The 17,819-nt window shown below is 41.3% G+C and overlaps 2 protein-coding genes across 6 annotated transcripts in view; one reads left to right on the top strand and one right to left on the bottom strand.

The window, feature by feature from the left end:
• LOC121306488 (solute carrier family 2, facilitated glucose transporter member 4-like) overlaps window positions 1–968 on the bottom strand; it is a 13,747-nt gene extending 12,779 nt beyond the window's left edge. Inside the window, exon 1 of the mRNA XM_041238210.1 lies at window positions 608–968. Coding sequence (XP_041094144.1) covers window positions 608–640 — 33 coding nt within the window. The 5' untranslated portion in view covers window positions 641–968. The remainder of the gene's footprint in view (window positions 1–607) is intronic.
• A 5,124-nt stretch (window positions 969–6,092) lies between these two features.
• Window positions 6,093–17,819, top strand: part of LOC121306517 (cellular tumor antigen p53-like) — a 29,848-nt gene continuing 18,121 nt past the window's right edge. For 2 of the 5 annotated variants that reach the window (XM_041238257.1, XM_041238260.1), the window contains exon 1: window positions 6,435–6,964. The gene's annotated coding sequence lies outside the window, so the exon portion shown is untranslated. Of the gene's footprint in view, window positions 6,164–6,434; window positions 6,965–17,394; window positions 17,514–17,819 lie in introns of those variants that run through there. The other 3 variants (XM_041238258.1, XM_041238259.1, XM_041238261.1) reach the window with 2 other exon arrangements.

Below are 17,819 nucleotides of genomic sequence, written 5' to 3' on the forward strand. Positions count from 1 at the left end.
ATGCTTTACCAGACCTCTCTGTGCTTTACAATGCTTCCCTATGCTTTACCGCACCTCTCTGTGCTTTACAATGCTTCCCTGTGCTTTACCAGACCTCTCTGTGCTTTACAATGCTTCCCTATGCTTTACCACACCTCTCTGTGCTTTACAATGCTTACACTGTAACACTTGAATCTGTCGGAGACTTTTCCACAATGCATCTCTGAAATGATGTGGCCCAACCCGCCTGTTGACAGTGTTATGGCAGGTTCATTTTACACCGACTCCTGGATCCCTCCAATATTTGGTTCCACGTTTTATTCAAACTGCGTCTTGACTGAAAACCCCAAACCGCCACAGTGAATAACAACACCAACAACGAACAGAATGCGACACTCGGTCACGCGTGGAAAGAAAAGGAGGCTTGTGAAAAAAGACAAAAAACAAAACCCAAAACAAACCCCGATGACCTTAAGGACACGAATGTAATAAACTGTATTTCATTGCGCCATTCTGTACTCCTTTACCTTGCAACGCAACACAATCCAGCAGACTGGTATGAAAACTTTTAAACACAATTTAAATTAATATATCTATACAATTATAATAAATATTGAAGTTACTGTACCTCGCCTCCGATTGGTTGAAAACCTGCCGGCATAGCCCCTGCAGAAGTGTAAGGGTCAGTCCAAGCTGCTTAATTACATAAATCAAATAACAGCTGGATCTATAAACCAGCGCCTTGGAGCCGGGTCTGGGGACGCTGTCCAAGAAGTCTCGGGTTTGGTAAAGTGAGACACAGAGAGAGACAGCGAGAGAGAGCGAAACTGTCCCGTTGGGAGGTTCCGAGTCTGCCTGGAAAGGGGTCCAAGTCGGGTTTGAGTGAGTCGTGAAGTGAAAGGACTTTAGATGTTATTGGCTGAGAGGGAGGGGCGCGTCGAGAGGCAGTGCATCCCAGCGCAAGAGAGGTTCAACACTCACCAAGCCGTACCCTTCCAAAAAAACGCCCTTATCGTGACGGTCCGCCTCGTGTGCCGGGACAGGCGCTACTATCGTGCACACTCTTCCACCCTACCCGCTTCTTTCCTTTCCTCTCTTTCAAAGTAAGTCATGGTGAAATGACCCAAAGCTCTAAGTTGGATGTGGGTCCCGTCCTAAGGTTCCGTAAAGGAGGGTCACTATGATGACAACAAATAATAAATAATACTAATAAATTAATAACTACGTTTTTATTGAATAATGTGACACCGACTAGGGTGGCACGACCTAGTGTGACGCGAGAAGGAGCCCTAAGTGTGACTGCGAACATAGTTTGATCAGGTTTTGCGCCGAGTGCGCGGCCCTGTCCGCGATAGCACGTTTGTGAAAGGGGATGGGCGAGAAAGGGAGAAAGTTCATTCAGTAACACTTACTGGGTTCAGATTCACCTACACCAGGGCAGATACAGTGCATTTCTGCTGTATCACACTGTGCTGATTACTTGTTATTATTATTATTGGATTATGCTGTATCACACTGTGCTGTCCTGGATTACACTGTGCTGTATCACACTGTGCTGTGCTGGATCACACTGCGCTGTATCACACTGTGCTGGATCACACTGCGCTGTATCACACTGTGCTGTGCTGTATTACACTGTGCTGTATCACACTGTGCTGTATCACACTGTGCTGTGCTGTATCACACTGTGCTGTGCTGGATTACACTGCGCTGTATCACACTGTGCTGTGCTGGATTACACTGTGCTGTATCACACTGTGCTGTATCACACTGTGCTGTGCTGGATTACACTGCGCTGTATCACACTGTGCTGTGCTGTATCACACTGTGCTGTGCTGGATTACACTGCGCTGTATCACACTGTGCTGTGCTGGATTACACTGCGCTGTATCACACTGTGCTGTGCTGGATTACACTGTGCTGTATCACACTGTGCTGTGCTGGATTACACTGCGCTGTATCACACTGTGCTGTGCTGGATTACACTGCGCTGTATCACACTGTGCTGTATCACACTGTGCTGTGCTGTATCACACTGTGCTGTGCTGGATCACACTGTGCTGTGCTGGATTACACTGCGCTGTATCACACCGTGCTGTGCTGGATTACACTGCGCTGAACCAAAAGAGCGAAGCCGAATACAGAAGGCAGGGTCTCCTTGATCCTGTCAGCCGTCAGTCACACACGCAGAGTCTGAGTCTGTTACCAGTGTGATCCTGTCAGCCGTCAGTCACACATAGAGTGCGAGTGCTGGATTACACTGCGCTGAACCAAAGTGCGAGAGCGTGATCCTGTCAGCCGTCAGTCACACACATAGAGTGCGAGTCTGTTACCAGCGTGATCCTGTCAGCCGTCAGTCACACACGCAGAGTACGAGTCTGTTACCAGTGTGATCCTGTCAGCCGTCAGTCACACACGCAGAGTGCGAGTCTGTTACCAGTGTGATCCTGTCAGCCGTCAGTCACACACGCAGAGTGCGAGTCTGTTACCAGCGTGATCCTGTCAGCCGTCAGTCACACACGCAGAGTGCGAGTCTGTTACCAGCGTGATCCTGTCAACCGTCAGTCACACACGCAGAGTGCGAGTCTGTTACCAGCGTGATCCTGTCAGCCGTCAGTCACACACGCAGAGTGCGAGTCTGTTACCAGTGTGATCCTGTCAACCGTCAGTCACACACGCAGAGTGCGAGTCTGTTACCAGTGTGATCCTGTCAACCGTCAGTCACACACGCAGAGTGCGAGTCTGTTACCAGCGTGATCCTGTCAACCGTCAGTCACACACGCAGAGTGCGAGTCTGTTACCAGCGTGATCCTGTCAGCCGTCAGTCACACACGCAGAGTGCGAGTCTGTTACCAGCGTGATCCTGTCAGCCGTCAGTCACACACGCAGAGTGCGAGTCTGTTACCAGCGTGATCCTGTCAGCCGTCAGTCACACACGCAGAGTGCGAGTCTGTTACCAGCGTGATCCTGTCAGCCGTCAGTCACACACGCAGAGTGTGAGTCTGTTACCAGCGTGATCCTGTCAGCCGTCAGCCACCTGAGCACAGCTTATATCACAACAGTCAAGAAAGAAAAAAATTAATAATAATATTTGGATCTTAGAACCGCTCGCCAGGGCAAATAAGCAAGGTAGTGTGTCACTATCTGAAAGCAGGGCTGCTTGCAGACAGAGACGCGTTTAGCCAAGTGCAGCTCTAGACGTTTGTATGCTCTCCTTTCAAAACTGCACATCTGAGCTCTGTCTAGAGAACAGAAATGCCAGACGGGCGAGACTGATGGAATAGATTGTGTTCTCTTTAAACTGTCACTTAAGATTTGGTGAAATGCTGCCACATTGTGGATAGACGTTTTATTTCACTGTGAAGATTTAACAGTTGAAGGGGGGTCATTTAATGCACTCAAGTATTTTCCATTTGACACTAAATTTGAAGGCACTGTGCCCTGTCCAGTTGGTTTAGGGTATCCAGAGGTTGTGTTTAGCGTTTCCTTTCAGCCTTGCCGGTTCTGTGCCCTGTCCAGTTGGTTTAGGGTATCCAGAGGTTGTGTTTAGCGCTTCCTTTCAGCCTTGCCGGTTCTGTGCCCTGTCCAGTTGGTTTAGGGTATCCAGAGGTTGTTTTTCGCTGTCTGGGGCCAAGCTTTCTCCTTCCCCTGTGAATCCTGCAGCCGTCGCGATCCTTAACGAGTTAGAAAAGTCCTTGTTCACTCCTGGCGCTGGCGTAGAAGCACAGAGCCGCGTTGTAAAGCAGAGTTTACGAGCGGCAAAGCGCTTCCAACGACATGTCAGCTGCTTTTTAACATTCCTCATTTGATTTTACTGCAATTCTGGGCTCGGTTTTACTGCGGTTCTGGGTTCGGTTTTACTGCAGTTCTGGGCTCGGTTTTACTGCAGTTTTGGGTTCGGTTTTACTGCAGTTCTGGGCTCGGTTTTACAGCGGTTCTGGGCTTCTCAGAGCTTGTACGGAGAATCTTAAAAGGGAACATCAGGACCTTTTTATTGTACTTAAGGCGTGTGTATTGTTTAATCATCATATATATATAGTATATATATATATATAGAATTAAACTGGTGAAAAATTTTGAAAAATTTTTTTTTTAACGTAAGGAACGGAGTTCTACCGAAGGGTGCATGGGCGAACTTTGTAAAACTTTTAAAATTGCATTCCCTGCCTCAAGATGGCTTCCCATGTACCCGCATGGACCTCTCAGAACTACATTTCCCATCATCCTCCTGCTCACTGGTGAATCCATCTCAGTTACATATGTGAGCAGGGGTAATGCATGGGAAAAAAAAAAAAAAAAAAAAAGGTTTACAAAAAGTGATCAAAATGTATGCAATTAAAAAAAAAAAAAAAAAAAAAAAAGTTTTACAAAAAGTGATCAAAATGTAAAAAAAAAAAAAAAAAAATCAAAATAAACAAAACACACGCCTTACGTAAACAGCTGTAGCAACACCATGGGGACATGTAACACCATACAATAAAAAAAAAGGTCCCGATGCGCCCTTTCATATGTTTGGCTTCAAGCGATGGAAATAAAGCAGGAGCAGCAACAAACAAACAAACAAAAAATACCACCTTTTACTGCAACCTTAAAGGGGATGCCAGTTTATGTGGCAGTTGGCGCTCCCTGTTTTAACTCTATTTCTGTACACTTGAGAAGGGAAAGGGGTTTGTGGTTTTGGCTGCTTTTCTGCCTGGGAACCGTGGCCCTTAGCAACAGCCTCCAGATTGGGCAGCGGTTCCCACAAGGGGGCGGGGCCTGGAGTGAGCAGGCGGTGACGCAGCGAAGCCTCTGTTCCACGTGTTGCTTTTTTGACAGTTTTTTGCAGCGCGGTTTGTCATGGAGCCCAGGCAGTGTGAAATTAATGCGTCCTCAATGCCACTGTGCAAGGAGCCGCCACAGCGGTGATGATATTAGGGACAGCCGACTTTATCATGAGTTCACAAACACTAATCTGCAAAAAAAAAAAAAAAAAAAAAAATTAGCTTTGAGGAAGGAGTTCCTTGTGCCATAAAATCAACACGGTAATTTTAGTATTGTACATTGCAATCCATATCCACAATTTAAAGTGTTCATAATTAAAAAAAAGAATATATATATATATATATATATATATATATATATATATATATATATATATATATATATAAAGAGCCAGCTGCCCAACGTTTCGATATGTTGTACATATCTTTCTCAAGGGAGCCTGTGTTTGAATCAAAACGTTGGAGGTAGTTATAGGTGTTTTGACGGCATGCCAATGACTTGTTATTGATTATATTCAAATCCATGATTTATTCCTACATGATGTAATGGTGTTCTATATGTGACATCACTTTTACTTCTATCTTTAAATCTATATTAATTCTAATTAACATTATTTTATGTAAACTTATATTTATATTATCATGCAATGCTGGCTCTGAGGATCAGCCTTGATATGGTCTCCCCAGCGCATCAGCATGCACAACTTTTGAATTAATTTTGTTTATTTAATTATTTTTAACTTTATTGGAATTAATTAGTCAATTCTTTTCTGTTGAGTCCCGCTGGCATAAGTCTATTTATCCATTTACTTTCTTTTATTCTTCTATATGTCGCATTATCTAATTTTAGCTGTTCTAATACTACAAACTTTACATCATTTATGTCATGTCCTTGACTGGTGAAGAATTGATTTGATTTTATTCAGTATTTGATCTACTGTGTTGTATACTCGCCAATTTGAACCCTCTCTTTTTCTCCCCAGTTTTAGCCTGTCCAGCTACACACCCCCTCAGCGATTCCCCACACCTATCCCCCCCCCCCCCCCCGCAGGACCAGCCCTGCCACGGAGCTGCTCCTGAGCTTGTGTGGGGAATTTGGGTGAGGGAACGTAATTGGACAGGCTAAACTGAGGATAAAAATAGGTTAAAAATAAAAGCACTGTTAATTTAAATAATAATAATAATAATAATAATAATAATAATAATAATAATAATAATAATAATAATAATAATAATTTATTAATTTTAAGATAACCATGTGATGAGTGAAAAGATTTTCCGGCAGACAAATTTAATTCCAGGAATCCAAAGTAATTGTGCAACAGCGGTCAGGGAGTTTGAAGGGCAGACATTATCAACACTATCAACTTGTAACTGAAAACGAAGAGCTCTGGAAACAAACTGTCAACAGAAATCAAAAGGTCAGGGCTTTTATTCAAAGGTGAAGTCTGTGTGTGTGTGCGTGTCTGTCTGTGTGTCAGCCTGTCTGTGTGTGTGTGTGTGTGCCTGTCTGTTTGTTATTTAGTGTCTCTTTTCCTGTGTCTGTGTGCCTGTTTGTGTGTGTGTGTGTTAGTCAGTGTCTCTTTTCCTGTGTGTGTGTGTGTGCGCGTCTGTCTGTGTGTGTGTCTGTGTGTCTGTGTTTGTTCTTGTCATCTGAGCTCTGCCTCAACAACAGCTTGCCAGAAAATGTTGCCCTGCGCTTGACTGCACTGTGAAGTGCTTTTACCTCAGCTTCGCTTGGCACAGCGAACTCTGACAAGGCTGGGTTGTGTGCCTGTGTGTGTGGCTGCGTCAGCCTGACTCATGGTCGACATTTCGGAAGGGGAATTTCGACAAGGCATATTTCAAACGAGATGTAAATGCTGTTGGATTACATGGCAGTTTAAAAGAGAGCTTGGGACAGAGAGAAAGAGAGGGAGGGAGGCAGAGAGATCTGGTGTTTCTGTTTCCGGTTAGATGTGGGAGTGTTGCCTTGTGACAGCGCAGTTCTAACTGGCGCTAAATAAAATTAAAAAAAAATAAATAAATGAACACAAAAAAAAAAAAAAAAAAAAATCCCAGCTTAGTCAGCAGATCCCAGCTGCCATCTTCCCTAAACTGGCCGGCTTCAGTTTGTTATAAAGACATTGTAACAGCACCTTAGTTCAGCGCTCAGTTCAGATGCCTGCTTTTCAGTGAGAGAGCTTGTCACTGTGTCTATGAAGCCAACGGGAACACAGGAGGTAAGTACACAAGCTGTTGGTCTCATTTCCTTATCTGTAATGAATGAGGTGCTTCTGAACAGCGGAGGGCTGAAAATGTTTGTGTTTTTGAAGCTTTAAATAAAATTGTTTATTTTTTATTTTCCTGGCATTTCGATGCTGGATCAGAGGCTTTTGTTTTTCAATGGTAGGCCATTCTCCAGCCTTCCTCTAAGCAGTGCAAAAAACTGGGGCGGTCATTCGGGTATTTGGGGGGACCAACCAATGGGAAAAAGACCCCAATTTCGGCGGCAGAATTCTCCGGCTTCCGATTGGCGGCGTCGACGTGTTTTTTTAAATTTTTTTTTGCGTTTTTGAGCTGTTTTGTGCTTGTTTTCCCTGCACCCCCCTCCCTCCGTCCCTCCCTCCCTCCCTTCTTTTTCTCTTGTGGTATAAATTCGGCTTGTGTTCTATTTTCGCCATTTATCACGCGTTTTAAAGATGGATCCGGACGACAACGCTACGTTTTCGTTATTTTCGGACTGCGGTGAATTCGAACCCGGTTTTGGGGCCAGCCCGGGCTTCGTTTGTGGCAGGTAGGTCTATAATCCAGCTGCTGGCTTGTCCGTCCTCCTCAAACACTCCAGTCTTGAAAAAACTGTTTTTTCTGGTCCGAATTTTGCTTTTTCTCGGCCGTGTCTTCGCCGTTATAAGAGCGGCAATTCGTGTGGTTAAAATATACCCCCTTTTTTTTTAATGGAAACTTGTGGAGAGTTACTAAGGCATATCCAGAAATTTACTGCAGAACCCTTTTACAACATGAGACAAAATATTCCAACTGAACCCAAATCCACATATGATTATTATATATGACCTGTTGTTTGTTTTTGTTTTTTTTGTTCTGTCAAAATATATTTTGAAATATATTAGTCGGGCACAAATGTTGGAAGTGTCCTTGATTTCTTTACAACAAGGAAGATATTTAAATGATATATTTGTGTAACAGAGAAAAGGGGTAGTGATCGCTGTTTCCTTTTTTAAGTGTTGAAACTTTGCCAGCTGTAGTGCAGGAGAAGTTGTGTTAAAATAATTGCAGAGAGAGACTTAACATGGCCACAGACTGTGCCTTCATTGGAGTTGCTGCGACGCCCCTTTCTGTGTTACATGTGATGAAACACAGTCAAGCACACAAATGTGATCAATACAGTCGTGTTTCGGTAGATATTGTGCAGTAGGTATCCTAATATCAATCAGATGTAATCAATACTTAACCCTGCGATGCCCCTTTCTGTGTGACATGTGATGCAACCCTTAGCCAGCCATCTCTATTCATTGTTTGCCTCACAAGTCAGAATATTTCATATGCAGTGTATTATGTGTTGCCCTGGATATTAACAAATATGAAATGGAATCTACAGCTCTGTCCAAAAGTTTTGCACCACCCCGCATACAGAATTGACTCGTTCTGCTTCACGAAGTCCAATGAACGCTGCTGGATAATGTTACATGAACGTACTGAACCGCACCCCGCGTTGCAGTTTCCCGCGCGCTCAAGGAAAAACTGTCAACACTTGCAAAAAGTGACATTTTCGAAATCTGAGGTGAAATATTGCCTTATTACCGCTGGCTTCTGCGATATGATGTTGTGTTTTCTTTGATTTGTAAATCGTCGAGTTGCTGAATTAGTGTGCGTCTCAGAATGACTGACTTGAATGAGACAATATCAGATCCCACGGTAACACCAAGGGTCTCTCGTTGCTGTGTATTTCCATAGTTGTTATTTACCAAACACAGGCGTCCTTACATTGTTATTATGCATAGTTACAGTTAGCAGTTAACTTGTGTACATTTTCTTGCGTGATTTAACACTGACCCTAAACCTTTTCTGATGCAATTCTGTACATATATAGTGCAGATTTACATGCATAATAAAATTGGAATGCTGTGCAAACAGCACGCGTGTAATTACTGTATAACAACTAGGTAAATACACGGTAATTACAGACAGGTTTGCATAGTGTTACCAGATGTGCAGTGCAAAGCCGTGTTGAGAGATAGTGTCGTGACAGTGCTCCCTCACCGTGCAAGTACAGGTAGATACCCACAGATGAAACATTTCCTCTGAAAGATGTTTCCTTCACGGAGAGCATCGGCAGAGCTGGTCTGCTGTCAGTCTTACTGTATTGAATCCTGCAGAGGCTCAGTTTTGAAATATATATTAGTTTTAATATATATATCATACAGGTTAAAGCAGTTATAAAATACATTGAAATCAGCAGAAAATGGCAAATAATAGAAAATAAAGAACACAGTAAATAATTACATTTTGAGAGCCCTCGTTCGACTCAGAGCAGTTAAACTTACAGTAAAAAATATTTGCTTATTGATTAAATTCCATTCAGAGTCAGTACAACAAATAGATAAGAACGATTTCAGATAAGAGCAATTACAGAATGCGGAGCCCTTTAAGAGTAAAATCAAATACAAGATACAGAGAATATAATTGAGATTGAGAGCCGGATAGAATAGAGAATAGAGCAGAGCCGGTCAGTGTATAGATGTGCGAGCACTGCTGCAATACAGTGCAGTGGAGAGCTGTGTATCTCTATAGTGTAGCGCTGTGTATTTGTATAGTGTAGAGCTGTGTATTTGTATAGTGGAGAGCTGTGTATTTGTATAGTGTAGAGCTGTGTATTTGTATAGTGTGGAGCTGTGTATTTGTATAGTGTAGAGCTGTGTATTTGTATAGTGTAGAGCTGTGTATTTGTATAGTGTGGAGCTGTGTATTTGTATAGTGTGGAGCTGTGTATTTGTATAGTGTGGAGCTGTGTATTTGTATAGTGTGGAGCTGTGTATTTGTATAGTGTGGAGCTGTGTATTTGTATAGTGTGGAGCTGTGTATTTGTATAGTGTGGAGCTGTGTATTTGTATAGTGTGGAGCTGTGTATTTGTATAGTGTGGAGCTGTGTATTTGTATAGTGTGGAGCTGTGTATTTGTATAGTGTGGAGCTGTGTATTTGTATAGTGTGGAGCTGTGTATTTGTATAGTGTAGAGCTGTGTATTTGTATAGTGTAGAGCTGTGTATTTGTATAGTGTAGAGCTGTGTATTTGTATAGTGTGGAGCTGTGTATTTGTATAGTGTGGAGCTGTGTATTTGTATAGTGTAGAGCTGTGTATTTGTATAGTGTAGAGCTGTGTATTTGTATAGTGTGGAGCTGTGTATTTGTATAGTGTGGAGCTGTGTATTTGTATAGTGTGGAGCTGTGTATTTGTATAGTGTGGAGCTGTGTATTTGTATAGTGTGGAGCTGTGTATTTGTATAGTGTGGAGCTGTGTATTTGTATAGTGTGGAGCTGTGTATTTGTATAGTGTGGAGCTGTGTATTTGTATAGTGTAGAGCTGTGTATTTGTATAGTGTAGAGCTGTGTATTTGTATAGTGTGGAGCTGTGTATTTGTATAGTGTGGAGCTGTGTATTTGTATAGTGTGGAGCTGTGTATTTGTATAGTGTGGAGCTGTGTATTTGTATAGTGTGGAGCTGTGTATTTGTATAGTGTAGAGCTGTGTATTTGTATAGTGGAGAGCTGTGTATTTGTATAGTGTGGAGCTGTGTATTTGTATAGTGTGGAGCTGTGTATTTGTATAGTGTGGAGCTGTGTATTTGTATAGTGTGGAGCTGTGTATTTGTATAGTGTAGAGCTGTGTATTTGTATAGTGTGGAGCTGTGTATTTGTATAGTGTGGAGCTGTGTATTTGTATAGTGTGGAGCTGTGTATTTGTATAGTGTGGAGCTGTGTATTTGTATAGTGTGGAGCTGTGTATTTGTATAGTGTGGAGCTGTGTATTTGTATAGTGTGGAGCTGTGTATTTGTATAGTGTGGAGCTGTGTATTTGTATAGTGTGGAGCTGTGTATTTGTATAGTGTGGAGCTGTGTATTTGTATAGTGTGGAGCTGTGTATTTGTATAGTGTGGAGCTGTGTATTTGTATAGTGTGGAGCTGTGTATTTGTATAGTGTGGAGCTGTGTATTTGTATAGTGTGGAGCTGTGTATTTGTATAGTGTGGAGCTGTGTATTTGTATAGTGTGGAGCTGTGTATTTGTATAGTGTGGAGCTGTGTATTTGTATAGTGTGGAGCTGTGTATTTGTATAGTGTAGAGCTGTGTATTTGTATAGTGGAGAGCTGTGTATTTGTATAGTGTGGAGCTGTGTATTTGTATAGTGTGGAGCTGTGTATTTGTATAGTGTGGAGCTGTGTATTTGTATAGTGTGGAGCTGTGTATTTGTATAGTGTGGAGCTGTGTATTTGTATAGTGTGGAGCTGTGTATTTGTATAGTGTAGAGCTGTGTATTTGTATAGTGGAGAGCTGTGTATTTGTATAGTGTAGAGCTGTGTATTTGTATAGTGTAGAGCTGTGTATTTGTATAGTGTGGAGCTGTGTATTTGTATAGTGTGGAGCTGTGTATTTGTATAGTGTGGAGCTGTGTATTTGTATAGTGTGGAGCTGTGTATTTGTATAGTGTGGAGCTGTGTATTTGTATAGTGTGGAGCTGTGTATTTGTATAGTGTGGAGCTGTGTATTTGTATAGTGTGGAGCTGTGTATTTGTATAGTGTAGAGCTGTGTATTTGTATAGTGTAGAGCTGTGTATTTGTATAGTGTGGAGCTGTGTATTTGTATAGTGGAGAGCTGTGTATTTGTATAGTGTGGAGCTGTGTATTTGTATAGTGTGGAGCTGTGTATTTGTATAGTGGAGAGCTGTGTATTTGTATAGTGGAGAGCTGTGTATTTGTATGAATCTGGATGCAAAGTAGGGTTATAATCGAGTCATTTCAATGCCTCGGGATAAGACTGTAGCATCATTTAAGACTGAGACATTCATTTTAAAAGAAAACAACTATATGGACATAATTTCAGATCTTTTATTTAACTTCGTGTAATCAAAGAAACTACAAAATGATTTTGCAAAAGTCTATCGGAAGCCATAGTTCATTCATAGTTCATAGTTCCATTTTTAGTTCATTGGTAATAAAAACATTTAATCCAAGCCGGCCGTATTATTTATTATTATTATTATTATTATTATTACATTATTATTATGGCGCCATATTAAAAACTGCCAAATACAATTAATATAATTAATTAATAATTCCAGCAATTGCAATGTAAAAAAAAAAAAAAAAAACGACCTCATTTAGAATGTACGATGTATCTATTGAACTGAAATTCTAATGAAATCATTTTAATAATTATGTTAAACTTTATAGTATCAGAAAATTTAAATCTAGAAGCTCAAACCGTCTGTAAGCAAACCATGCGTTTGGGGGCGCCAGTACCTTCACTGTTATATATATATATATATATATATATATATATATATATATATATCTATATATATATATATATCATAGTCAGTATTTCATGTTATAAATGTCAGTTTTTTGTTAAGTACATGGAAACTGCAAAGCAGTGTGTGATTCAAAATGTTAACATTATCCAGCAGCTTTCACTGGACTTTATGAAGCAGAATCAGTTCTTTCTATATGGAGGGTGATGCAGAAATGTGGCAGTATTTTCATTAAAATGAACATGGATTAAATTAATTCCCTGATAGTAAGATTTTGCCGCACGGTCCGGGACAAATGTAACAGTTGCTGATTGTAAATGGCTTAATACAATCCCAATTTACTCAATGCCAAAAGCCCCGATTGCACAAAGTGTTTTGGAAGAAGGCTTTGAATTAAACGCAACGCCCCAGTTCGAACAGCAGAGTGCAAAGGGTATTGGGAAATGTAGTGTTGTAGCGCTGCTTGCGGACTACAGATCCCATGATGCGTTTCGAGTCGCCCCCGTTCCATGACGCACAGAGAATGCCTGACCAGGGCAAACGTGCGCTGCTTTTGCAGAGAAGAGGAGGTGTAACGCATCTCTTTACAAGAGATTAAAATGAGATTAAAATATATATATTTTTTTTTTCCAAGAGACGTGGTCAACAAGGTGGAATATAATTAATATAAAACACACACAAATTCAAAATGACTGTGCAAAAATGGCGTTTTTACTGAGGGAGATTTCACTGTTTATTGATATTATTAGTATTTATTTATTTGGCAGACGTCTTTATCCCAGGAAACTCACACAGGTGTTACAGGGCAGCGCAGGGTCACAGTGCAAGCTTCATATTGAAACACAGTATAGTTTACAACATGTGCATTATTATTATTATTATTATTATTATTATTATTATTATTATTATTAATTACTTAATTAATTAGTCACTTAGCAGAGTCGCTTCCAATAGGATCTCGTTTGTTTTGCGTCTCGTACGAAGGACGGAGCACAAGGAGGTTCAGTGACTCGCTCAGGGTCCCGCACACAGGGAGTCAGCGGCTGAGCCAGGATTTGAACCTCCTGGTATCAAGACCTTTATCTTTAAGCACTGGACACCCGAGCCTGCTACTAAAATACAATACGAACTAGGAGGAAGCGAAGCGCTGGGATTACAGCAAAGCAGATGTAATGAATCACCTTCTGAGTCACTTCCGCTCTCCGGGGCTCCCTGTATCTGGAGAGAATCAGTTCATTGTTATTCTGACTGGCTTTGCTCCATGTCGGGTCAAGTTGTTGCATTTGCTTCGCTTGCCTGCAGCCTTTAGTGGGTGAGAGATGGCTTATGTGATTTCTATTACAGAAGAGTGGCTCGTATTCATATTGGACATAAAATGGGATAATCCAGCTGTGGCCAAAAGCTTTGCATCCCCCCTTAGAGTGAACTGATTGAGCTTCATGCAGACGAATGAAACCTGACGAATCTTGTTAACATACTGACTCGCACACCACTGCGTAATTTCCCACATGCTTAACGAAAAATGTGATATTTTGAAATCCAACATGCAATACTACTGTGCTGCTGTGATGGCTTTGTTTTTGCGAGATCATTTTAGAAACATAAGAACATAAGAAAGTTTACAGACAAGAGGAGGCCCTTCGGCCCATCTTGCTCGTTTGGTTGTTAGTAGCTTATTGATCCCAGAATCTCATCAAGCAGCTTCTTGAAGGATCCCAGGGTGTCAGCTTCAACAGCATTGCGGGGGAGTTGATTCCAGACCCTCACAATTCTCTGTGCAAAAAAGTGCCTCCTATTTTCTGTTCTGAATGCCCCTTTGTCTAAACTCCATTTGTGACCCTTGGTCCTTGTTTCTTTTTTCAGGCTGAAAAAGTTCCTTGGGTCGACACTGTCAATACCTTTTAGAATTTTGAATGCTTGAATTAGGTCGCCACGTAGTCTTCTTTGTTCAAGACCGAACAGATTCAATTCTTTTAGCCTGTCTGCATATGACATGCCTTTTAAGCCCGGAATAATTCTGGTCGCTCTTCTTTGCACTCTTTCTAGAGCAGCAATATCTTTTTTATAGCGAGGTGACCAGAACTGCACACAATATTCAAGATGAGGTCTTACTAGTGCATTGTACAGTTTTAACATTACTTCCCTTGATTTAAATTCAACACTTTTCACAATGTATCCGAGCATCTTGTTAGCCTTTTTTATAGCTTCCCCACGTTGTCTAGATGAAGACATTTCTGAGTCAACAAAAACTCCTAGGTCTTTTTCATAGATTCCTTCTCCAATTTCAGTATCTCCCATATGATATTTATAATGTACATTTTTATTTCCTGCGTGCAGTACCTTACACTTTTCTCTATTAAATGTCATTTGCCATGTGTCTGCCCAGTTCTGAATCTTGTCTAGATCATTTTGAATGACCTTTGCTGCTGCAACAGTGTTTGCCACTCCTCCTACTTTTGTGTCGTCTGCAAATTTAACAAGTTTGCTTACTATACCAGAATCTAAATCATTAATGTAGATTAGGAATAGCAGAGGACCTAATACTGATCCCTGTGGTACACCGCTGGTTACCACACTCCATTCTGAGGTTTCTCCTCTAATCAGTACTTTCTGTTTTCTACATGTTAACCACTCCCTAATCCATGTACATGTGTTTCCTTGAATCCCAACTGCGTTCAGTTTGAGAATTAATCTTTTGTGCGGGACTTTGTCAAAAGCTTTCTGGAAATCTAAATAAACCATGTCATATGCTTTGCAATTATCCATTATCGATGTTGCATCCTCAAAAAAATCAAGCAAGTTAGTTAGACACGATCTCCCTTTCCTAAAACCATGTTGACTGTCTCCCAGGACCCTGTTACCATATAGGTAATTTGCCATTTTGGATCTTATTATAGTTTCCATAAGTTTGCATATAATAGAAGTCAGGCTTACTGGTCTGTAGTTACCTGGTTCAGTTTTGTTTCCCTTTTTGTGGATCGGTATTACGTTTGCAATTTTCCAGTCTGTCGGTACAACCCCTGTGTCAAGAGACTGCTGCATGATCTTGGTTAGCGGTTTGTAAATTACTTCTTTCATTTCTTTGAGTACTACTGGGAGGATCTCATCCGGCCCAGGGGATTTGTTTATTTTAAGAGCTCCTAGTCCCTTTAACACTTCTGCCTCGGTTATGCTAAAGTTATTTAAAACTGGATAGGAACTGGATGACATGTGGGGCATGTTGTCAGTATCTTCCTTTGTAAAAACTTGTGAAAAGTAATCATTTAGCTATTTTTTTTTCTTCATCTACGATTTTGCCATTTGTATCTCTTAAACATTTAATCTCCTCTTTGAATGTTCGCTTGCTGTTGTAATATTGGGAAAACATTTTGGAATTGGTTTTAGCTCCCTTAGCAATGTTCATTTCTATTTCTCTCTTGGCCTTTCTAACTTCCTTTTTGACTTGCGTTTTGCAGTTCTGTGTACTCTTTCTGTGTACTTTCTTTTTGGTCCTTTTTTAAAGCTCTGTAAAGTGCCTTTTTTAGCGGAATATTTTTTTTAATTGATCTATTAAACCATTTTGGCAATTTAGTTTTACATTTAGATTTGTCTACTTTAGGGATGTAATTGTTTTGCGCCTCTAGTACTACATTTCTGAAGAACAACCATCCTTCTTCTGTGGGTGTTTTCTCTATTTTACTCCAATCTACTTCTGTTAGTCTCTGTTTCATACCTTCATAGTTTGCTTTTCTAAAATTGTAAACCTTAGCTTTAGTCATTACTTTTGGGGTTTTAAAAAACACTTCAAATGAGACCATGTTGTGGTCTGAGTTTGTCAGTGGTTTTCTGACCTCTGTTTTAGTTATTCTGTCTTCGTTATTTGAAAAGACTAAATCAAGGCATGCCTCCCCTCTAGTCGGTGCCTTGACAAATTGTGTTAGGAAGCAGTCATTTGTCATTTCCACCATTTCTATTTCATCCTTCGTGATCCCCATCGGGTTTTCCCATTTTATTTGGGGGAAGTTGAAATCCCCCATTAGTATGGCTTCTCCTTTGCTACACGCATTTCTAATGTCATTGTATAACAGATTATTGTGCTCACCGTCTGAATCTGGCGGTCTATAGCATGCTCCTATTATTATGCCCGTTGAATTTTTGTCCGTTATTCTGACCCATATTGATTCGGTTTTATTTTCTTTGTCCAGGTTTAACACCTGGGCTTCAAGACTGTTTCTTATGTATAGCGCTACCCCTCCTCCTCTTCTGTCCTGCCTGTCTTTCCTATACAGTGTATACCCACAAATATTATATTCGTCCCCATCACTCTCAGACAACCACGTTTCTGTAACACCTATCACATCATAGTTACCTGTTAGTGCAGTAGCTTCAAGTTCTAGAATTTTGTTTTGTGGTTTCTTTGAGCTGTTTAATAATAAAAATAAGATCTAAAGTGATGTTCACTTAGTTTATTTGCTGTAACTCGAGGTGAGGCGAGACGTTTTGGCCACAGCTGTGGTGCAGGGTGAGAGATGGCTGTAAAAGTCGGTAATTGGGATGTTTCATTGCAAGTGAGTAGATGATATTTGCTAATATTGGACTCGCCCAGATACAGAGAGAGAGGCGTGCTGGAGACCAACCAAGACGCAGCTTTGCTCTAGTGCGAGCCCTCAGCGCTTTCCCTTAGGGAACGAGGACTTCCTATGGGCTGAAGTGTAGTGCTGGCTCCAGGGATCAATCAAAACGTGGACCCCTCTGACACATCACCATGGCAACCGTCTGGAATTACTTATTTATTTAGTTGGCAGACACTTTTATCCCGGGTGACTCGCACACGTGTCACAGGGCAGCGCAGGGTTACAATGCAAGCTTCATATTGAAACACAGTCAGTGCAAATAATAACACTGCTAGAATACACTGTGAACTAGGATGCAGGGGGGGGGTATGTAAACGAACTGGACTGCCAAACAAGCTGCGCCGCAGGCAGAATGATTCATTACCGGTGTGCGTCGAGACTGGGTACCGTAGTGCAGAATGGTACCGTAAAACACTGGCAGCGTTTAAAAGCGGTGTGTCGTTGCTGGGATGAGCTTTTTCTCGCGATTATACGGTCAACCCAAATCACATGACCGCTTCAGCGTGCTCTCCTCCCCGTCCGGTTTTGGTCGGGGAATCCCCCAAAAAACGTGGAGCCGAGTCTAAAAATTATAACATTGCACATTATAAGAGAATAGCTGGCCCGGGTGATAAAGCAGGACAGAACTGACGGTAAGCATGGCTTTGAATCAGATGCACACAGGGTCGTGTTTTGCAGAATCACATGCAATTTGTTTAAAAGTGCATCGCAGCGGTTTTGGTTGTAACACAGCTAACAACTTGCAAATTTACAGTGTGGTGCGTTTAAATTTCATTTATTATTATTATTATTATTATTAGTAGTAGTAATTAAGAGTGTCAAGTTTTATAGTCCTGTTTGATGCAACCGGGCGTATCCGGGTAATATAAGTTTGCACGGCACCGGTGGGGGGGGGCGACCTACTTTATTATTTTATTATTAATTCATTGTTTTCAAAG

The sequence above is a fragment of the Polyodon spathula genome, chromosome 48 (assembly GCF_017654505.1).
Source record: "Polyodon spathula isolate WHYD16114869_AA chromosome 48, ASM1765450v1, whole genome shotgun sequence".
In the NCBI taxonomy this organism is placed as follows: Eukaryota; Metazoa; Chordata; class Actinopteri; order Acipenseriformes; family Polyodontidae; genus Polyodon; species Polyodon spathula.